At 43.8% G+C, this 24,079-nt stretch overlaps 1 protein-coding gene across 2 annotated transcripts in view; it reads right to left on the bottom strand.

The window, feature by feature from the left end:
* LOC149121619 (uncharacterized) overlaps positions 1-2,455 on the bottom strand; it is a 30,807-nt gene extending 28,352 nt beyond the window's left edge. The window contains exon 1 of one of the 2 annotated variants that reach the window (XM_089316570.1): positions 2,028-2,455. In XM_089316570.1, the coding sequence (XP_089172696.1) occupies positions 2,028-2,360 (333 nt within the window). In that variant the 5' untranslated portion in view covers positions 2,361-2,455. Of the gene's footprint in view, positions 1-2,023 lie in introns of both variants that reach the window. The other variant, XM_089316571.1, reaches the window with a different exon arrangement.
* Positions 2,456-24,079: the final 21,624 nt, after the last annotated feature.

The raw sequence follows: 24,079 nt of genomic DNA on the forward strand, positions 1-24,079 counted from the left end.
GCAATAGTTTTTAGGGCCACATCTCTGTTTTTGTAAAGATGATTTATTTATTTGAGAGGTAGAATTACAGATAGTGAGACAGATAGACAGAGAGAAAGGTCTTCCTTCTGCTAGTTCACTCCCCAGTTGGCTAAAATGGCCAGAAGAACTGCACTGATCTAAAGCCAGGAGCCAGGAGCTTCTTCTGGGTCTCCCGCATGGGTGCAGAGGCCAAAGCCCTTGGGCCTTCTTATACTGCCTTCCCAGGCCACAGCAGAGAGCTGGATCAGAGGAGGAGCAGCTGGTACTTGACCAGTGCCCATATAAGATGCTGGTACCACAGGCAGAGGATTAACCTGCTGAATCACAGTGCCAGCCCAAAGCCACATCTTTTACTGTACTGTGTGTGCATCTCTGTGGGGGGAAGGGGCATATTTTCTCTTTTCTTCCTTACTCTTCCTCATGTTAACACCTTGTACAAAGGCTAACACAGACCACAGTCATTATGAAAATCTATCACTAATATCCTCCCATGTTGAAAATGTCATGGGGTTAAACACAGAACCCAGAATAAGAAAAGTAATTGGAAGCTGGGGTTCTGGCTGAGCGGGTAAAACCATAAGGGTGCTGGTTCGAGACCTGGCTGCTCCACTTCTGATCCAGCTCTCTGCTATGGCCTGGGAAAACAGTGGAAGATGACCCAAGTGCTTGGTCCCCTGCATCTGTGTAGGAGACCTGGAAGAAGTTCCTGGCTCCTGACTTCAGATCCATGCAGGTATGGCCATTGTGAACATCTGGGGAGTGAACCAGCAGATGGGAGACCTCTCTCTCTCTCTCTCTGTGCCTTTGCCTCTCTGTAACTCTGCCTTTCAAATAAATAAATATTTTCCTTTTAAAAAGTAATTGGCCCTCTTAATTAAAACTGTATGGACTGTAAGATAACCAGCTTGGTGGAGCATTGAGTGACTGTAAAGAACCAGAAGAGAAAAATTGCACTTTTCTGTATTTATGTTTTCATAGCTCTCCACTTTATGAATATCCATATTAAAGTAGCTCATTATTAACACACACGGTAGACTTGCATTAATTTCAGTTCACGCCAGTGCCGCGGCTCAATAGGCTAATCCTCCACCTAGCGGCACCAGCACACCGGGTTCTAGTCCCAGTCGGGGTGCACTGGCCTCAGCATGCCCACCGCGGCGGCCATTGGAGGGTGAACCAATGGCAAAGGAAGAACTTTCTCTCTGTCTCTCTATCTCTCTCTCTCTCTCACTGTCCATTCTGCCTGAAAAAAAAAAATCAGTTCACTTCTCACTTTGCAAAGAGATTAGCAGCAGGTAATAACAGTTGACATCCCTAATAACATAAGAAAGAAGGGGTGAAGACAGAAATTGAATAGCAGGAAAATAAATCAGCTGTGTTTCCATGGCCTCAAGCTCCAGATTGAAAAAGGGTCTGTTAATTAAACACAGAGGAGAGATCAATGCACAAAGCTACTGCACAAGCTTCATGTTGCTGCTGGGATATACATCCAAACACAAGGTGCCCCAGCTGTCAGATGTGTCCACGGGGTCCAGCATGGGGGCCATGAGCCAGATCCTACTCTGATCTTCTATCTCCACTTCTCTGCTGCCTCAGGCTCCCAGCTGAAGGCCACCGAGCCCACCCAGCTGGAACTACCATGGGATATAACAGGAGGCCCAGCCAGAAAACATTCTTTGACCCACCCAAAGTGAGAACTGGGCTTATTTAAATATAGAGAATGGGACTCCTTCCTTCGCCTTGCTCTCAACTGCCCTGCTTGTGCCGTTACTCGTCCTGTGTACTTTAAGAATTTGAGTGAGGCAGCCCATGGAACTGGCCGAGCATTGGGAGACTGGGAAGCGGTGGTGGGAGACACAACACCTGGGCCCCAGCCTTGACTCTGATGGAGAAGCTCCCAGAATCACTGAGAAGCTAGTGATCAATGTCTGGGAGCCGACATCCACCATCACACCCACCCCTCTCCCACACATGCATAGATGCCCCTTCCTATTCTCCATACTTGCCGTGGAAAATCTTAGGAGCACGTCCCCTTTCTTCAGGACACCTGGAGAGCAAAGTGGAGAGTGTGGGACAGGAGAAGTCACTGGAATTTGGGACCCACGGGTGGCAGATGCAGAAGCACAGAAGCAGCGGGTGGTAGGTCTGGGGTGTGTGCTCCCCAAATGCCTGCAATTGCACTTGCAGAGCAAGACGCCCCAGTGAATGTGGGAGAAAGAGCAAAGCAGCCTCTCAGGGAACACTCTGACCAGTAAATGAACTTCATCTGTTCCCAACCCTGAGCCACAGGGAAAGGCACGCGCATGCGCACGTTCTCCCACATTCACGCGCACAGGCATTCAGAGAGGAAAACGTTAGAGCACCGGGTGACTCTGGGAAATGGAGTCCAGGCCAGGGCATTCCTAGATAGACTTACTGGCCCTCTCCTAGGGCTTCAGTGTGGGGTGGGTGGAGACAGGCTGGGAACCAGAGGGCGTTTGCTTTTGTTTACATCCCTCCTTCCCTTCCTTCCCACCCCAAATCTCAAGGGTCAGGTGCTGTTCTTCCTTTCTTGAACAAAATCTTAAGAACTCACAGCCACTGCTGCTGAGTCCCAAATGCCAGTTCCCTCACACATGCTGTTTCCCTCAGAAAAATCCCCCTGCTGCTTTATTCCTGGGCAGCTTCTCTCAAGTAATAAATGACAATGATTTCAATGTAACTCTTAGCACAGGTGTAGACAGCATAGTTTAACATATAGATTTCAGAATACAATTTTTATTTGTGTCTTGTTGATGTTTGTTGTTCTTTTCAAAGCATTTCACACCACCCTCTAATTCACCAAGTACAAAAAAAAAAAAAAAAAAAAAAAAACAGGAGAGCTGGATACAGGACTAACATTGCCAAGTATCTTCTAGGGGCCAGATTAACAGAGTAAATGCCTTACTTTGTATCATTTATACCTTACGTCAATTCTGGAGACAGTATTATCAATTTACAAAGAGAAAGCCGAGGTGGAAAGAGTTCAGAATTGAATTTGCCCACGGAAATATGGTTAAAAAGTCTAGGTTAAAGGCCAACCAAAGTTAAATATAGGCATTCGGATCTGGCTGAAGAGCCCATGAAATTATTTTAGGCATGGAAAGTCAAGACACTCTCAAAAAAAAAAAAAAAAAAAAAAACTAAATGAAAGATCTCTGTGAGTGAGATCCCAGTGGAAAGAATGGGCCATCAAAGAAGGGTACTTTTCTCTGAAGGGAGGAGAGAACTTCCACTTTGACTATGACCTTGTCTAAATAAGATTGAAGTCAACAAACTCAAAAGGCTTCCATAGCCTTGGCAACTCATGACTAGCGCCTAGGGTGATTACTGATGCCATAAACAAGAGTGTCAATTTGTTAAGTCAACAACAGGAGTCGCTGTGCACTTACTCCTCATGTAGGATCTCTATCCTTAATGTGTTGTACAAGGTGAATTAATGCTATAACTAGTACTCAAACAGTATTTTTCACTTTGTGTTTCGGTGTGGGTGCAAACTGTTGAAATCTTTACTTAATATATACTAAGTTAATCTTCTGTATATAAAGATAATTGAAAATGAATTTTGATGCGAATGGAATGGGAGAGGGAGTGGGAGATGGGAGGGTTGCGGGTGAGAGGAAAGTTATTGGGGGGGACTATTAACACCCAAAAAGTGTACTTTGGAAAATTATATTTATTAAATAAAATTTAAAAAAAGAAATATTTTGGGACCAGCACTGTGGCATAGTGGGCTAAGCCTCTGCCTTCAACACTGACATTCTACATGGGTGCAGGTTCAAGTCCCTGCTGCTCCACTTCCAATCCAGCTTTCTGGTCTAGCCTGGGAAAGCAGTAGAAGATGGCCCAAATGCTTGGGACTCTGCATCCACACTGGAGACCCAGAGCTTCCTGGCTCCTGACTTTGAATCAGCTTAACTATGGCCATTGCAGCCATTTGGGGGAGTGAACCAGTGGATGGAAGACTTCTCTCTCTCTCTCTACCTCTGCCTCTCTGTAACTCTGCCTTTCAAATAAAAAAATAAATCTTTAAAAGGAAATATTTCTTTTAATTTGGGGCTCAGTTTCTAAACCCCAGATTTCTCATCTCTAAAATAAAAAGTGAAGGAGAGGAAGAGTATCTACAATGCTAATCTTCACTGTAGAGAAACACATAGGATTATAGCTTATCTAAAAAGGAAAGGAGATTCAAGTTGCTATTGCTGTATGGTTAATTTTCTCATGTTTTACATCAAGATAGCATATAAATATTATGCATTCTTAGGTATATCTGTGGTGTCTGATTTTTAAGATTTAAGTAGGAATGTAAATGGAAGCAGGATGACATGGAGTGCTGTTTGTGATTACTTCTGGCAATTATAATTCATGGGATTAGAATTGCTCGATTAGGAATGCTTAAATGTATCCATTCATTTCACACTAATGTTTATCATGTCAGGCAATATTATTTGTGTAGACTGCTTTTTCTTGCCAGATTGAAAATTCAGGAGGGCAAGAAACATGTTTGCTTTGACATTAAAACTCAGCATCTTGATAGAGTCATTCTTTTAGTTGAATGAATAAATGAGGCTATAAAAATTAAACAAATACAATTTCTGATCCCAAGAACTACCTAGTTGAAGAGACAATGAAATAGATATCTATTTGATAACTGCCACAATTAGATGACTGTATAATTTGTTGCTCAGAGATAAATTTGATCATAAAAGAGACATATTAATAATGACACAGGGTTGAAATGTATAAACAGAAACCATCCATGGCCAAGCAGGTTAAATGTTCACCCTAGCTTTGTAAGGCATTCCATTCATTATTTAGTAAGCATTTACTGAGCATTCTTTTGTGTGGTGTGTTGAAAGAACTACCAGCCACATGATTTCCCTAGTTATTGGAGTAAGAGAACCTGAGCAATCAGAAAAAGGTTTGGATGAACTAAGAGGATTTACACAAAGGTAAGAAAAACAAAAAGCAGAGAGGTCAATTAAAAAGTATATCAAAGGTAATTTAGTAGGATCTAAACCAAGGTATGGTGGTAGTGGGAATGAAGAAGAAGCAACAGATTACAGGGAGATCTAAAATGCAGAAACAACAGGATTTCAATGGTAGATGAAGGCAAGAGGGAACTCATGTGTAAGTCTTCATTTAGATTTTATTATTTAATAGGCAAGGAGTTCTCAGTACATTAATGTTCATCAGTAATAAAAGGCTACCTCCAACCGACTTATAAACTGCCCCTAAATCCATGACACAGTCTCATGGGTAGCTACAATCTATAAGCCTTATGTTGATCATCATGCCAAATATTTTTAACTGCTACAATATACAATGGTCCTTCTTGTGATGCAGTAACTTAGAAACTAGAAGACATAACCAGGGTCTATAAGAACAATCTAAATAAAAAAGTTAAATTCAGGGGCTGGCACTGTGGCACAGCAAGTTAACACCCTGGCCTAAAGTGCTGGCATCCCATACAGGCACCTGTTTGAGACCTGGATGCTCCACTTTTTTTTTTAACAGACACAGTGGACAGTGAGATAGAGAGAGACAGAGAGAAAGGTCTTCCTTTACCATTGGTTCACCCTCTAATGGCCACTGCAGCTGGTGCACTGTGGCCAGCGCATCGCACTGATCCGAAGCCAGGAGCCAGGTGCTTCTCCTGGTCTCCCATGTGGCTGCAGGGCCCAAGGACTTGGGCCATCCTCCACTGCACTCCTGGGCCACAACTGAGAGCTGGCCTGGAAGAGGGGCAACTGGGACAGAATCCGGTGCCCTGGCCAGGATGAAAGGGCTCCAACAACAATGCTGTAGAGCTCTGTGGCTCCTAAATGAATGTAATATGCAGGCAGGCATCTCCTTAATTTCTGCCATGCTCTGAGTTGTTCTAGGACCATAGAACTGAGCACAAAAATCAGAGCTTTCAAGTCCAACATCCACAATTCACTTAGTGATAGTGGAGTACTGTAGCTTTGTTTCATGAGTACAACTAAACCTCACACACTTGATATGCCATTCTGTTAGGATCCACTGGAACTGGAGAGAGTATGGGGTCAGAGGGAGTAGAGGAGCATGGTGTGTGGGTCTCATGGTGGTGGTAGCTGTGCAGAGGGAGGGGTGGAGGAGGAGGAGAAGAGCAAGAGCCCCTAGCACTGTGGGAATGAGGAGCAGAGGGTGAATGGAGACAGGATGACTTGTATGTATTATGCCTGGTACTCTCCTGGGTATAATTGATGCAACATGAATAATGTGAGTATCATGATTACTCTCAAGGCAATTTGAGTCCTGGTGGACAGATGACAAGGACATAGATAATTAAAAACAGTGTGACAAAAGTTGTAGGTGCACAATACAATCTCCTACATCATTTTTGGATGCCATGCCTATCAGGCAGGAACCATCAGGTTAAGGTCAGATTTCAGGGCTGGCATTGTGGTGTGGAGGGCAAAGCCACCCCCAGCAGTGTGAGCATCCCATATGGGCACCAGTTCAATTCCCAGCTGCTCCACTCCTGGTCCAGCTCTCTGCTTTGGTCTGGGAAAGCAGATGGCACAAGTCCTTGGGCCCCTGCACTCTCATGGGAAGACCTGGAGGAATCTCCTGGCTCCTGGCTTCTGAGCAGGGCAGCTCCTGCCTTTGTGGCCAACGGGGGAGTGAAACAGGGTATGGAAGACCTCTTTCTCTCTCTGCCCCTCCTTCTATCTCTGTGTAATTCTGAATTTCAAATAAATAAATCAATCTTTTTTTAAAAAAGAGTCAGATCTCAGAGGTAGCAGAGCCTAGAAATGACAGCATTGTATGAAATGAAAATAGACAGATGGTAGGTAGAAGCTTGGTAACTGAAGCTGGGATCAGAACATGGATCTTGACTGGGAGGCTGTCAAACCACTCATCAACCTGGACAAGGCTGGGATCTCCCAACATCTATCCTAGTGCCCATGCCTTGGCAGAGAGGCATAACCAAGAAAGAGAAAATCACCTCTGGCTTTGGCTGAGAGGACTATGGGAGCTCCCCACATTTGAAGCCAGAATCTTTTTAACCCTGAGATTCCCTCTTTCATAGGAAGGCTTTTCTGGCCTTGTCTTCTTAGCATAAACCTCTCATGCCACCAGTCCTCCCAAAGACCCACATCACAGGGCACATTATAATGAATGGCTGAATGAACAAAATCTTGAGGTATCATGTAAATGGAAGACTCATGCATCTATTCTCAGCTTATAGGTATACTTGAAGGTGAGAAAACTGAGGCAGGGGACGTTGGTCAGGCTCAACCACAGAGTCCTCCCTTACAAAGCAAAAAAGAAAGAAAAAGAAGGAAGGAAGGAAGGAAGGAAGGAAGGAAGGAAAGAAAGAAAGAAAGAAAGAAAGAAAGAAAGAAAGAAGAAAGGAAGAAAGAAAGAAAGAAAGAGGAGAAAGAAGAAAGGAAGGAAGGAAGGAAGGAAGGAAGGAAGGAAGGAAGGAAGGAAGGAAGGAAGGAAGGGAGGGAGGCGGGAAGGGAGGGAGGGAAAAAGAAAACAAAGAAAATCCTATGCACACTTCAGAAGTGCCCAGCCACCCACCTCCTGAGTACATGCTCCTGGAACAATGACAAATCCCTGAAGACCAGAATTGGACAGGCACTATCTTGACAGTGTAGAAAGCATTTGGGGAGGAAAAGCCCTGCCCCACTAGAGCCCATTGGTCAAAGGATACAGCAAAAGACTCAGAGGCTTGCTGCATCACAATCTGCCCACAGAGTAGGATGATCACAGAAGTCCTGAAGACGTTTTGTGAGTTGTGGCTTTGTGGTACTGCCTGCAGCTGTTGACACATCAGGGATGACTGGTGGCAGTGGTTTGAACTAATCCTGTCTCGGCCTAACCAGCACTGCAGTATGCATGGAGCGAGTCTGCTCCTGGAGTGCCTGATGAGGCCAAGGGATGTGTGTAGACCTACAGTCAGAGGAAGTATGCAGCACTGGCCTCAAGGTTGGAAAGTTGCCATAGCAACAATATTTTCAGGGGATGATGTGGCAGGGTTAGCCCTGCAAGGCAGGGTGGTCTCCTAACTACATGTCCTTCCCCTAATGTTCCTCTGAACTTACATGAGCCTGAGTCGAGTGCAACAACCTGGGTGGGTGATGCTGAGAGACCACCAGATGAAATTCTGGTTAATGTATGCAGGTTGTGGGTCATAATGACAACCATATATGCAACATTGGGTGCTCTCCCCTGCGTTCACCTACATGCCTGATATGAATGAGGGTCTGACAGAGGGAGAGTGGGCCATGGGATTTGCAAGAAGGACTGTGAGCAAGTGAAGCAGGCTGATTTCTTACCTGTGGCTACTAGAGAAGTGCAAGGGAGGTTTGCAAGCTAGAAAATAAGCAAAGAGATAGGAAATACTACATCCCCTTAGCCCCTTCCCCAAGATGCACATTCAAGGTTAGCAATTGCCCTCCTCTTAAATCTGAATTGGTGCTTGTAATGGTGTAGGAACTTGTGAATAAAGGGCCCAATGTGGCTAATATTCTGCTGGTCTTTCCTAAAATGACCCAACAAATAATATTTTCTTAAAACAAATATAGACATGCATATAGCTTGAGACTTGACTGAGAGTTCTTGCAAAATATAAGTACTCTTTGCTGACTTGAAAGATGCTAAATGTGTGGCTCCATATTGGGGGTTTGGAGTTCTGTCATTAGAGCTGGATTTTGCCATTGGTGGTGCACATCATTTTCTCTACTAGGTCTCTGACAACTCCTATGGCATTTACCCTTGCTAGACATTTCCTCAGATTCCCAGCTGAAAGGCAGCCAAACGTGAATCCCATTATCGAAAGGCTGACATCTGTGGTCTCTTTGTGTGAGACTCTCATTTGTTAGGCTGGAAGAGTGAAAGCATCACTCAACAAGAAGCACCGGAGACAGACCTGATGAGCATGTCTGTTTATTAGCAATCAGGCACAGATTTGTATAGGGTAAGAGGGGAAGAAAAAAGCCTGGGGTGGTAACAGTAATTCTATAGGGCAGAAGGGGCAGCATGCCAAAAGGCTTCTAACTAATCGACTTATAGGTCACATAGGACACATAGGCTCCTGGGCTCCTTTGTGCAACCAGCCCACATCTGGCTGTTGCTTATCAGCTCTCTGTTTATGAACCACAAAAGCACAGCCACAAGGCTTCCAACAGGAAGTGGGGAATAGAGGAAATGGGCCTGGAACTCCCACAACTTGCCAGCAGCCAGGCTGTGGGGTCCCTCCCAGCAAGCATGGTGCACCATGCCCTCTCAACTTTCTGCATGGGGCAGGGCAGGCAGTCCCATGGGATCACCCACAGAAATCTATCTTAACTGCAAAAGATTGTGATTGGCTACATTTTTATGATAGAATTTATATCAGAAATTTTCCATCAAAGTATCCTTTATTCTGGATTTATCATACACAGTGATGGAGGAAGAAAAAATCTTACATCCATGTTGACCTCTCACCTACACAACAAGCAGACTCCTGTTTCTCTGTCTTGCTAATACAGCCTCTTCCCCCCACCCCCGCCTTGACCATCCTTGCCCTGCCTCAACTTTTGGACACAACAATATATGAATGCTCCTGCTATCAGCCTGAGATCTCCTTCACTCTTCCCAAGCTGTCTCCCTCTATCTCAGCAGCTCAGCCTCAGAATCCAGCCTCATTCCAAACCCCTCCCAGCTCACACTGTGACCTCAAAGGACCTTTAAATCTAGCCCAAGCACTTCTCTATCTCAGCAGCTCTGCTTTAGCTCAGACCTCCAAGCTCCTTCGCACTACTTTGTACTATATAAAGCACTAGTCTGTAAGACAGGGGGTTCTCTCTTTGCTGTGTGTTTGCTGGGAACTCTCTGCCATGCATTCACCTTGGAGTGAATAAACCTTCTGAATAAAACCTGGACTGCCTGTGGCTTCATGCTCTGTCTCCTCTTTCTTGGCACAAAGTTTATATTATTTTGTGGACCTGTGTAATGGAGATGAAGTATATTACCTCAATCCCTGACCATTTAAAAACCAATTTATAAACAAGGACTTGGAATGTGGCTCCACTAAAGTGTACCTGTGATCTTAGAAAGTCTTTTGGCTGCTTTTATTGGAAGGTGAGTGTCAGGAAGTGAACTGATAGAAAGCGATTGATGAGATTTCCTTTGAATTCTGTGGTGCTTCCCTGAAACTTGGAACACTTTGGTGATTTAAGCCCTTCAGATTAAAAGCTCATTAACAATTCTTGCTCAAAGATGCTAAAAGTAATCAGCTACCTAGATCATGGACCTTGGATAAATGTTCTCTCTCCAACTTGAAGCTTTAAAAGAGGACTTAAAATGTCTTAAGATTGATGTTTTCAGGAATAAAATACAAAGAACTACCCTTTTTTCTTTGACTTAGCTGAACTTAGCTGTGAGAAGGAAGGGGAGTGTGGAACCCAGTGACTACTGATATTGGGAGGCCTGACCTATTAATGACTACTCCCATGATTTCCTAAAGCTTTTATATGTGAGTTAAATCAAGTGAGAAAATATAATGTGCAAGCAAAAGGACTCTGAAAATTAATATGTTGCCCATAATAGAGACGAGGGTACATGAGGAGTCTTCAAAAATTTCATTAAAAATGTGTGTCAGAGAAAAACTAGGTATCAATTTTTAATTGTAATAAAATTAACTTACCTTTTAATTCCATTTTCTTTTTTTAAAAAAGATTTTATTTATTTACAGACATTGAGAGGTAGAGACCAAGAGAAAGTCCTTCCCTCCATTGGTTCACTCCCCAAATGGCTAGAACAGCCAGAGCTGCACCAATCTGAAGCCAGGAACCAGGTGTTTCTTCCTGGTCTCCCATATGGGTGCAGGGACCCAAGCACTTGGGCCATCTTCTATTGCTTTCCCAGGCCACAGCAGAGAACTAGATTCAAAGAGGAGCAGCCAGGACTAAAACTGGCACCCATATGGGATGCGGGCACTGCAAGTGGAGGATTAACCCACTGCACCACTGCACTGGCCCTTTAATTCCATTCATCTTGTGTATTCTTAAGAGTCTCCTTGGATATAGTTTGCCCTATATGTAGTCTAGAGCACTCTAGGGAGGAATATGGGAGACATTGATCCCTCTGCAGCTACATGATGTGTTGATTGAGCTTATAAATTCAGAGTATGGGAACTCAAGGGTAGCCCATTGGAAATAGTCTGTTAGGACATAATAGTAATAGTGGTTAACCAGTATTTAATGAGTCATTATATGCCAGACATGACTATTAGCATTCTAAATGTGTTGTCCCATTTCATTTTTGCTTAAGCACTAGATATAACTATTGTTATCATTTTCCAGATGAAGAGGAACAGAGATTACCCAAGATGCTATTGCTAAGCATGACAAAGTCAGCATTCAAACCTGGAAGCATTTCTTAATGACGATGGTTAATTTTTGTTTGGATTTGTCAGTCTAGTTGATTGTATATACTATATATATACTGTCTACAGATTCCAAAAGGTTTTCCTTTAAAAAGATTTATTTATTTGGCTGGCACTGTGGCTCACTAGGATAATCCTCCGCCTTGGGGTGACAGCACACCGGGTTCTAGTCCTGGTCGGGGCGCCGGATTCTGTCCCGGTTGCCCCTCTTCCAGGTCTGCTCTCTGCTGTGTCCAGGGAGTGTAGTGGTGGATGGCCCAAGTACTTGGGCCCTGCACCCCATGGGAGACCAGGATAAGTACCTTGCTCCTACCATCGGATCAGTGTGGTGCACTGGCCACAGCGCGCCGGCCGTGGCGGCCATTGGAGCGTGAACCAACGGCAAAAGAAAGACCTTTTACTCGGTCTCTCCCTCTCACTGTCCACTCAGCCTGTCAAAAATTAAAAGATTTATTTATTTTATTTGAAAGGCAGAGAGAGAGAGAGAGAGAGAGAGAGAGAACTTCCATCCACTTCCATCCACGGGTTTACTCCCCAAATGGCTGCAATGGCCAGAGGTGGGCTCATCCAAAGCCAGGGGTTTCTTCTGGATCTCCCACTTGGATTCAGAGATTCAAGAACTTGGATCACCCTCCACTGTTTTCCCAGGCATATCAGCAGGGACTGGATCATAAATTGAGCATCTGGGACTCCCACCAGAGCCCATAGGGTTGCCAGAGCTGCTGGCAATAGCTTTACTTGCTATGCCATAGCACTAGCCTAAGGTTAAGTCTTTCAAAAGGCCTTATATATGACCTAAGCTGATGAGAGTAGGGAAGAGTTTGAGGCACTAAGGGACTTTGCATCACACCTTGAATGAGAAATCTGAGAATATTAGTGTCTCCCATCTCAGCTAACCTTCAAAAGAGGGTGATGTTGAGAGTTAATTCGCTTTCTGTTTTCCAAAGGGATGTGGCCCTTTTGTCTCTCCTAGGGATTCAAGAGTGAAACACAAGGCAACCTTTGCCTACTCAGGCAAAGGGATTTTGGCTGTATTTTTAGAGAGCTATAACACAGTGGGATAAACAAGTGCTGTGCTTCTGTAGGACCCAGAAACAATTTAACATAGCTTTCAGCCTTACCACTACTGAATCACCATGAGCTCTCACTAGAAATTCAGGTACTTTGAAGACCTACATTAGCACATAGCTTTATCAAGATGTAGGTGAGTGTGGCTAATTCAATGAGAAAGAAGAAAGCTGGAAAAAAAAAGTGACACTTGGCATTGTCCATTCCATGCATGTGGTAGTGGGCTGTTTGCCTTTGAAACATTCTGTGGACTTCACTGGGTGTTATCTCTTCTACCTTGGATGGGAGTAGCCAGGTGCCAGCTGGCAGCCATTCAGAGACAAGCCTTTGTGTTTGTTGGAATGAGGCCACTTCTGTTCCGAGCAGTGAGGTTTTTATTTAAAGACTAAAGTAGTGAGAAATTTAGGAGCTGGATTTAAAAGGAGGAAAGGCAAACTTTCTGCCTTACCTTTATTTGTTTCTATTTTAGGAAACTTGCATTATTTATAACTAAAACTTTGGTTAGGCCTCTGAGGATTAGACATCATGCAAATTTCAAACAAAAATGTAAAGAGAAAATAACTTTTTTCACACGTTCAGAAAACTTTTCTAGACTTTTATCAATGTTCCTATTACTACCGCATTTGTGTTTTCTTTTTCTTGCTGCATTTAAAAAGTCCTACAGTCATTCAGGGCCTCTATGGGAGTGTGTGTCTGGAGCTGGCAAAAGCAAAGTCCTAAGACTGTGTTTACTTGACATCTTTAGGCCTTGTTCGGTCTCCCAAAGTGCTATCTTATAGTATAGGGGGTTGAGAAATTGCCAGAATGTCCTGAGCAAACTCTGCTCTGGTGGACATTGCTTTCACATTTGGAGAAGGGAAGACGCTGTGCGTGCAGGCCTGCAGCACAAAGAACCGGGTTTCCTGAAACAGAGAGTGGGAATGCAAGGACAAGGACACAAAGAATGGAGCCAAGACAAGTCCTGAACAAGGCTTTTTTTGTTTGTTTGTTTATTCAACAAATCCAGTAGTATTTAAACATGACCAGTTGTTTACAAGAAGGAGCACAAAAGATTTACATATCAAAAAGGCTTTTAAGGTTACAAAGAGTTCCAGATAAGGTTCTTAATTATTGATTACACTTAGGTGATAAATGCAGGTTTCAGGTGTGACTGATTATCTATATCATCACTTGTAAGAGGCTTAGCAATGAGATAAGGTTCTTCCTGCCTCTTCCCAGAATCTCCTTAGTCTAATTGTCTGTGCCAGGAAGTCTCCATCCATATGTTTAAGTGTAAACAAAGGGAGTGACTGCCTGTGGCTGCCCACAGCTGTGAAGAGGTTATCAGATCAAGATAGGAAAGCCAGTGGTGAGTGATTGGTAATAGGCTGAGGAGAGTCTTAGACATTTCCCCTGAGCTTTAATGTGAACCATTGCCACCCAAAATGTGTCCACAGGTTTTTCTCCCTTCTCTCTTTTGACCTTCAGAGCTCCATCTACAGATGAAGGTCAGTGTTGCATGTTGTTTTGAATGATTTGGGTGACTCAGAGCTGTAATAATATATCAGGTACTGATATTAGGGCCCTGAGCTTCAGTAATGAGTACTATGGTTAAGAAGAGGGGACCAAAGACACGGGAGAGTCAGGTGCTTCATGAATATTACTAAAGATTGCTATCCAGTGTTAGAACAGGTGAGAGTGGATTCAATAGGAGGAGAGTAACAAATCTTACTTAAGATTTTATTTATTTACTTGAGAGGCAGACTTACAGACAGAGGGAGAGACAGAGAGAAATGTCTTCTGTCTCCTTGTTCATTGCCCAGTGGCCACAATGTCTGGAGCATAGCTGATCCAAAGGCAGGATCCAGGAGCTTCTTCTTGGTCTTCATATGGGTGCAGAGGTCCAAGCACTTGGACCATCTTCCACTGCTTACACATGCCATAACAGAGACTGGATTAGAAGTGCAGCAGCTGGGATATGAACTGCACACATATTGGGATGCGGATGCTGGTGCTGCAGGTAGAAGATTAGCTTACTATGCCATGGCCCTGGCTCTGCTTTTTCTTCTTCTTCCTTTTTTAACGTTAACTATACTCCCCTAAGATTTAGATAAATCTGGCTGTTAAATTCTTCCATCTTTACAGACTGGAGCAGTTACACATACCAGGGACTGACAGCCTTGCTTTGTCCAGCCCCTGTCAGAGTGACAGACCTGGTTTGTCCAGGCCCTCTGGCTGTGGCAGTCTTGCTTTGTCCAACCCCTCTGGGTGTGGCATCCCTGCTTTGTACCACCCCCTGGGACTGACAGCCCTGCTTTGTCCTGGTCCTATGGCTGTGGCAGACTTGCTTTGTCCTGCCCCTCTGGGCGTGGCAGCCTGCTTTGTCCTGCCCTCCAGAAGTAACAGGCTTGCTTTTCCCCGCCCCCTGGAAGTGACAGCCTTGCTTTATCCCACCCCTGTGGGAGTGACATCCCTGCTTTGTACTGACCCCTGGGAATGACAGCCCTGCTTTGTCCTGCTTCCTGATATTGGCAGCCCTGCTTTGTCCAACCCCTCAGGGAGTGACAGCCTTGCTTTGTCCTGCCCCTCTTGGTGTGATAGCCCTGCTTTGTCCCGCCCCTCTTGGTGTGACAACCCTGCTTTGCCCTGCCCCCTGGGACTGACAGCCCTGCCTTGTCCTGCTCCCTGAGAGTGACAGCCCTGCTTTGTACCACCCCCTGGGATTGACAGTAATACTTTGTTATGCCCCTCTTGGTGTGACAGCCCTGCTTTGTCCTGACCCCTGGGAATGACATTGCTGCTTTTTCCCGCCCCTTTGGGAGTGAGAGCCCTACTTTGTCCCGGCCCTCTAGGAGTGACAGCCCAGCTTTGTACCGCCCACTGGGAGTTACAACCCTGCTTTGTCCTGCCACCTGGGAGTGACAGCCCTGCTTTGTCTGGGCCCTATGGCTGTGGCAGTCTTGCTTTGTCCTGCCCCTCTGGACTCTTGCAGCCCTACTTTGTACCACCCCCTGGGCTTGGCAGCCCCGCTTTTCCCCATGCCTGGCATTTACAGGACTGCTTCATTCCACCCCTCTGGAAGTGTCAGCACTGCTTTGTCCCACCCCCGGTAGTGACAGCCCTGCTTTGTCCAGCCCCTCTCAGAGTGACAGCCCTGCTTTGTCCTGGCCCTATGGCTGTGGCAGTCTTGCTTTGTCCCACCCCTCTGGGCTTGGCAGCCCTGCTTTTTCCCAACACCTGGGATTGACAGTACTGCTTTGTTCCACCCCTCTGGGAGTGACCACCCTACTTTTTCCTGATCCTGGAGAGTGACAGCCCTTCTTTGTCCTGCTCCCCTCTGAGTGACAGCCCTATGTCTGACTCCTGCTGGCTTTCTCTTTTTCTGACTGCTCTTGATGAGGCTTCCAATACTTCATGAAATAAGAGTGGTGGGAGTTGATATCTTTGTCTGGTTCCAGGTCTGAGGGGTACTGACAGATGACTTTGCTCTTCTACTTTTCCTCCATCTGTTCCTCTACATGAATATAGGGTAAAATCAAGCTTTCATCCTTTTGGCTTCTCTCAGGATTGTGACTGTGACTTGATAGTCCCGGGAAGTGTTGCTTTCCTGAGTGAGTGGGTAAACGAGTGAATCAAAACAATGCTTCCTGAAGTCATATTATTGCCCTATTATGGGAACGAGTGGCCAAAGCAGTCATTGGGAAAATGTGGACGTTCATGAAAATTGTCTGTGAGAAAAGGAAAGAATGATAAATTGACTTCAGTTGATTAAACCTGCAAAGATAATCTGGGTGCAATTCATTAGATATCTATACATTTTTTCTCTATGCTTAAAGGATCAAAAAACTAGAGTGGGCAGATCCCAATAGGATGTTCATTGCTTTTTGATATTATTCTTAGAAATTATTCTTTGTAACATTTTTCTCATTTTCTCAGACATGTATTTGCTTCAATGGAGGAGTGAATGAGAGATCTCACATCTGAGGTTCCCTCTCTCAGATTCCTTCAAGAACTTGGGCTGGGCCAGGCAGGATCCAGGATCCTGGAGCTCTATCCAGGTCTCTGACTAGGGTGGCAGTGGCAGGGACTCATGGACTAGGATAAGGATCCACCTCATTCTCATGTGCATTATCAAGAAGTTGGATTAGACACAGAGTCTCCAGGACTCCCAATGGAACTTGCATATGGATGCCATTGTCTCTCTTGGCAGCTTCACCTGCTGCACCTTCACGCCTGCTGCAACTTCTGCTTCTTTAACTGCTTTATACTTCTGGAAGTCTTTCTTGGGACTGCTTTTCTGTATTGGAATATTCATGAATAGAGGATAGGTGTGTGCATTGATTTCACATTCACAGGAATCAATGTTATCACGAATGGATCAGTAGCAACATTTTATAGACATGACATCCAGATGAGGGTTAGGAGAAGAGGAGGAGAATGTTATCAACCCAGGACTCTGAGGAACTGACTATCACTGGTTAGAGTTTGAACAATCATTCTCCCAATGTGAAATGAAAGGTAGACAGGAACAAAAGTTTGGTTTAGTAGTGTATCAGCAGTAGAAACTGTTTCTAGAAATGAAATGTGTGACTCCCTCTGTGGTATGTGTACTATGTGTGTGTGTGAAATCATGGCTTCCTTTCTTGCATTCCCATGGAAACCGACTAGGACCCCGGGGGATCTGGAGGGGGAATCCACTTTGGGATCAGTTGATTCTGGGAGAGGGGTTTCCAGGGAGTTGACTCTGCATGAGGCCTTCAGTGCCTGACACCCTGCGCTAGCTTAGTCATGCCGGATTGCAGGGACTGCTTTTCCAAAACATCGCCAAGGCGATGTTTTGTCAAGTCCCACTGATCTTGGAAAGCAACCCAAATGCTCCGATTCCCCCTGCACATGCACACTGAGCACTTCTGGCCACCAGGCTTCCGTGCGCATATGCAGCCCACAGAGCTCACGAACAAGGCAAGCCTGCACACTTGTGTATTAGGTGTTGCTTGGCAACAGTTACTGTGAGCTCAGAGAAGAGCCCTGAGCCCCTGGCTTGTGGCTGCACACAGTTGCAACGGGTTCCTCAGGCCTCGGAATCTGTGAGAGGTGGCCGCCAGCCTCGGCCAGGAAGAAGGCCTACTCCTTCTCGTTTGGGAAGCAGGATCAGGTGTGAAAATGGTGGGTAGGATGAAATCCCAGTCCGGGGTCTGTCAGCGTGGGTGGAGCGGCCCGAGTCCACCTTAGGTATGGACTACCTGACCTACCTCCTCCTGCAATAGTTCATCCATTGTCACAGGTTTTTGATGGGCTGTGGAGCTGTTTCTGAGGGTCTAATCATGTCATCTGCAGATATGGACTTTTGGTTTTCCTCCTTCTGTTGATTACCCACCTAATGTTTCATATGAATTTTCAATATGAGAGATTTATTTGGAAAATAGGAATATATTAAATAATAACCCAGAAAATAATACTTTATTATTTCTACCTGCAGCAGGACACATTCTCAATTAGTTACAAACCTGGAATCTGTTTTCCTCCTCCTGAAATTCAAGGCCATCTAGTACTGCCAACAATACATACCCACAAGGAAAAAGATAAAAGACTTCATGCCCCACTTTCTACCTGACAACACCAAGTAGCCACAACTCATATTGTGTGAGAGTGCAAAAGAATACTCCAGATTACAGCAGAGAGGAGCAAAGCACCCTTAATTTCAGCATTGCACAGATGCATATGATAGAAGATACAGACAATAGACTCAACTCCAAAGAATTCAAGAGAACCTTGGCATTTCAAATGAAAGATATCTTCACAGTTGGTTAATGGAAAAAATTCCACTGTGAAGGATCAACTGCTATGTCTGAAAATGTGAGAGCACACAGGTCATGAAGGAACCGAACTCTGTTGGAAAAGACAATGAATTCAAAGCCCAGAATGAAAGTTGATCCAGAGTCACACAAGCTTAATGCTTACCCTTCTTCTCACTGTGAAGAATTTAATGTCAACCCTACTGCATGGCATATTTTATGTGTTGAAAGTAGATATCTTCCTGTTTAAGTTGAGTAAAAAGCATGTGTAGAATATTTGTCATGAAGTGTGAATTCAGTCCTTCTCTATAACTTGAATAGTAAAAACATTCTGTGTCAATATACAATGGGAGTATGGGAGAAATAAATTTAGTCTGGACTGGAGGACTAGAGAAGTCCCTTATTGAGAATATCTGGTACACCAATGTTCCCTATTACCACTTTCACAAGGTGACATAAGGACAGGTAGAATCACACTTCCTCCATTTGATGGAGGGAAAACTGAATCACAAGATGACACAACCTGGAAGAGCTAATCTTGCAGTGGAAAGACTCCAAGGTCTCTCCATTTAATGGTTCATTCACTCTCTTCTATTCTTTTTGAAGTTGTATTGATTTATTTGAAAGGCAGAGTGACAGAGAGGCAGACGCAGAGAGAGAGAGAGATGTCTTCCATCCACTGGTTCACTCTCCAAATGGCCACATTGGCAGGAACTGGGCTGGTCCAAAGCCAGGAGCCCAGAGTTCTTCCAGGTCTCCTCTGCAGGTGCAGGGGCCCAAGGACTTGGGGCATCTTCCACTGCTTTCCCAGGCTATAGCAGAGACCTGGATCAGAAGTGAAGCATCTGAGACTCGAACCAGCACTCATATGGGATGCCAGCACTGCATTTGGTGATTTACCCACTATGCCACAGTGCTAGCTCTTCACTCTCTTCTTAAAATGGGTCTAGTAGGTCCTAACAGCAAGGAAATTGATCTTTCTCCAAGCATCCTAACATCCTTATAAAATTTTCTGGCACAGGCGGGCAAGAGAAATTTATTATATAGTGGATGATACATCCTTGGAATAGTGATGAAATGTTTCTATAACTCATAATCTTTTGTTACTATAAAATAAGGTTTATTTTTTTTTGTCAAAGATTTATTTTATTGAAAGAGTTACAGAGAGAGGAAGAGACAGAGACAGAGGTCTTTTTTTTTAAACTTTTATTTAATTAATATACATTTCCAAAGTACAGTTTATGGATTACAATGGCTTCCCCACCCCCAACTTTCCTCCCACCCACAACCCCCCATCTCTGCCCCCTCTCCCATTCCATGCACATCAAGATTCATTTTCAATTATCTTTATATAGAGAAGATCAATTTAGTATATATTAAGTCAAGATTTCATCAGTTTGCACCCACACAGAACATAAAGTGTAAAATACTGTTTCAGTACTAGTTATAGCATGAATTCACATTGAACAACACATTAAGTACAGAGATCTTACATGAGGAGTAAGTACACAGTGACTCCTGTTGTTGACTTAAGAACTAATTATCAAATGCTCTTGGGGCCAGCGCTGTGGTGCAGCAGGTAGAAGCTGCAGTGCCAGCATTCCATGTAGGCGTTGGTTCAAGTCTCAGCTGCTCCACTTCTGATCCGGCTCCCTGCTATGGCCTGGGAAATTAGTACAAGCTGGCCCTAGCCCTTGGGCCCCTGTACCCATGTGGGAGACCTAGAAGGAGTTTATGTCTCCTAGCTCCAGATCAGAGCAGCTCGACATTGTGGCCATCTGGGGTGTGAACTAACAAATGGAAGACCTCTTTCACTCTCTTTCTACCTACCTGTAACTCTGCCTTTCAAATAAATAAATAAAATAAAATAAAGCTCGAGCCAGCACTGTGGCACAGTGGGTTAAAGCCCTAGCCTGCAGTGCTGGCATACCATATGGGCACCATTAGAGTCCTGTTGTTTGACTTCCATTCCAGCTCTCTACTATGGCCTGAGAAAGCAGAAGATGGCCCAAGTCCTTGGGCCCACACACCCACATGGGAGACCAGAAGAAGCTCCTGGCTCCCGGCTTCAGATTAGCTCAGCTCTGAACATTGTGGTCATTTGAGAAGTGAACCAGCAGATAGATGACCTCTGTCTTGCTCTACATCTCTCTGCAATTCTGCTTTCACATAAATAAAATGTCTCTAAAAAGAAAAAGCTCAAGTTGACAACTTAGTTAGCAGCAAACAAAATATCTTCAACAAAAAATATATTACCACAGATATAGAAAGGCTTTACCTCATAATAAATGGATTATATATTAGGATGATATAACAATTATAAATGTTAATGTACAATAAACAAAGCCTCAAAAGGCAGAAAACAAAATTCACACATTTTAACAAGAAATTAAAAAAAACACAAGTAATATTAGACAATTAATATATCTCTTCTAGAAGTAAAACATAAAACCAGTCAACTATACATGTGAATGACAGCATATTGACCTAATTAATATCCATAGGCCACTCTGTGAAAAATAACCACCAAACAAAACATATGATGAGTCATAATTAATGACTAAAATAATAAAACATTCTGTCTGATCATACTTTCAAGGTAGAAGTCAATAAGAAAAATGAAAACCAGAAGAATCTCCAATATTTAAACATGAAGAAATGTAATTCCAAATAATCTATGAGTGAGAGAAGAACTCACAAGGTAAATTTGAAAGTATGTTGAACAAATGATCCCATAACAGTGACATCTGGGGCATATTAGTGATGGGACATGCAGTGAGCGTTGACTGGGAGACCACATGGATTCCTGGATGAGTGTTGTTAAGGAGAAGAAAATAGAAGAGTTCAAAGAGAAAGATGAGAAATCACCAGTGAGGTCATGTTAGAAAGAAAAATGAAACAAAAATTTCAGGAGCAGATCACTTACATTGGTTTCAAATATTGCAGAGAAAAAATTAAAGAAGAGGGTAGGCATTTAGACTAGTGTCTAGGATGTCAGCTGAGAAACCCTAATCCAAATTCAGAGTGCCGTGGTTTGATTCCCAACCCTGATTCCTGATTCCAGCAGCCTGCTAATGCAGATGCTGTGAGGCAGTAGTGATAACTCAAGTAACTGGACAATGTGGGTAAGGACTACATTCCTGCCTCTCAGCTGTAGCCTTAGGCCAGTCCTGGCTGCACTGGGTATTTCAGAACTGAGTCAATTGAGTTCTGTCTCTCTTTTTCTGTCTTAATCTCCCCCTCTCTCTGTCAACCTCTCAAATATATATATAGGCTTTGACCGTATATTCTTGGTAAGTACTTGAAGAAATGAATTTTGACAATTTTGAGTAGGTTAAACTCCAAATGAAGAATAGACTGATTGGCCCGAATATATAAATTTACACTAGCTCCAACATGGCTGAAAGAAATGTATAAGAGAGTTCTTTAAGAAAACCACTGTCCACTATATCACCTACAGGACCAAAAAAGACTATATCAGGTTTTCCATCCCACAAGAGTGCTCTAAGTTTCAGCTTGAATTATGTAATGAATAGTCTTTTTGTTATGTAATCAGAAAAACCAGAGGGCAATTTGCAATTAGAATACATGGTTCTAGTGTGTTGTAAACATAACTTTATCTTGTTTATGTATATTCTGTAACAGTGAGTTTTAATTACTTTTACATTTCCATTTTAATCATCACAACCTCTTAAAGCTCCTAAAATACAACATAAAACAATGGAGGAATAAGTTAATAAAGAACTTACTGGCGATGTCTTCATTATCTCAGAGACATGTAGAGGTCTCTAGAACCGCATCTGTAAAGGAAGGTGAATGGAGGGAGTTGTGAGCGAGCTGATCTGGCTTGCTCTTACATTCTACTGCACTAAGAAAGATCATACTGTGTTGAACAAGGAATACAGAATGAGCTGAGAAATAAAAGCAATGAGTTGAAGAGAACTAATTTGTATTTTTAAAGATTATTGTTCAAATCATTTTCAGTACACCATGGAAAGAAATATAATGCTGTCACTAAAACCTACATTAAAAAATGCTTGGTAGGTGTTAAGCATTTCTAATTGATACAGATGCACAATGCAGGGCTCCATGTTACTGTTTATAGAACACCTCTTGTGGTTGTATCCCTACAAAGCCAAATCCATAGAATTTATGCACCTTGTCATTTAGATTTTTCTCCCCACAACTATATAGAAAAAATGGACACACTGTAGTACATCATTGCAGTGCATTTTTCTGGTACTTGGTCCAAATGACACACCTTCCAGGACCCAAGCCTTCACAGACTCCTTCAACACAATAATCCTTGCCTTTGCCATTTCACTTCCTTTATTCCATGGGACATCAGTGACTACAATACTAACATACTTTGAAAAGTAGGTACCTGCTGGAATTTGCCTTATCAGATAGTCAACTTGTGATGAAACCTGGGACGTGCTTGATGGGAGATGTGGGTGCAAGCAAGAACTACAGAAAATAACCAAAGGAGGGATGGGTATTGTGGTGCAGCAGATTAAGCTGCTTCTTGGGACGAATCGCATCCCAGATCAAAGATCTTGGTTTGTGTCCTGGCTATTCTATACCTGCAATACAACTTCCTGCTAATGTGCCTGGGAGGATAAGAACTTGGGTTCTTGCCATCCCAAAGGGAAAACCCAGATGTAGTATATGCCTCTTTATTTCAGTCTGGTAGTTATGGACATTTCGGGAGTATGTTTCTCAAGTCACCTATGTCATCCTTCTCAAAGTTCATGTGAAATTTGAAACATCACCCAGTTTTTGCTTACAGTTAACATAAGAGAGCATCGCTAAAATCTTGCTCACTCTGGGCAGAAGGATCAACAACTGCTTGGGCCTTAGCCATTCTAGGATTCCCTTGCCTAGTCCATGAAGCTCTAGGGAGAGGGTGTGCACCAGAGGGGTGTCCTTTCATGTGGATTCCAACTGATGGAGTCCACTCCTTCATTCAGCATGAACCACTTTGTTAGAGAGGAAATGGGGTCTTCATCCAGAACCCTGATTTCCACCATAAACCCACTGCTCATGAAAACCACACTGTGTATAGACTTCTATGAACTCAAGGAAGGTACTGGGCAGGCCACACATCACAGAAATGGAACAGACCTTTTACTTGTTGGTGAGACACCACAAAGACTCCACAAACCAAACTGCCCCATAGTAATAGATCTTGCACACACTTCACAGTGATTTAGATCAGGATTTGGGAGATATTTTTCTGGTATGTGGAATGCCCTCATGCTTCAGATGGATAAACCAATGTTATACAGGTCAGTAACAGGATCCTTCAGTGGCTGAGCTTGAACCACTCATACTGCACACTTTCCTGCTCATGTGGTCTGCACAGTCCCCGTGCCCCACTGCAATCTTGCATTGACCACATTCATGGAGCTTCTGTAATCAGCTTCTGAACATCTGTAAGCACACAGAGTCATTTAGCTTAACTGCTATACCACAATCTCAGCTACTGACATGGGAATCTCTTGAAGCACAGCCCACAGAACCCCTTTCCTGATTCCCATTCAGAGGATCCAGTGCCACTGTGTCTCCCACACAGACTGAGGCTTATGGCTAACACCTCAATATCAGGGCTCAGCCGCCTGGGTATCATGGATGTTTCTGCTCCACACAAGTGGAGAATGTATGTCCCACTTCCCAGGGCATCCCTGTGGCCTCTACAATCACCTTTTCTCCTGGGATCAACCTTCAGGGATACAGAATCCATTTAATCCATCAAGCAGCATTGGGGGCCACAAAGCCTGAAATTTCTTGGAAA

Source organism: Oryctolagus cuniculus, chromosome 16, assembly GCF_051225735.1.
Source record: "Oryctolagus cuniculus isolate XC-2025 breed Fujian yellow rabbit chromosome 16, ASM5122573v1, whole genome shotgun sequence".
NCBI classification, from domain to species: domain Eukaryota; kingdom Metazoa; phylum Chordata; class Mammalia; order Lagomorpha; family Leporidae; genus Oryctolagus; species Oryctolagus cuniculus.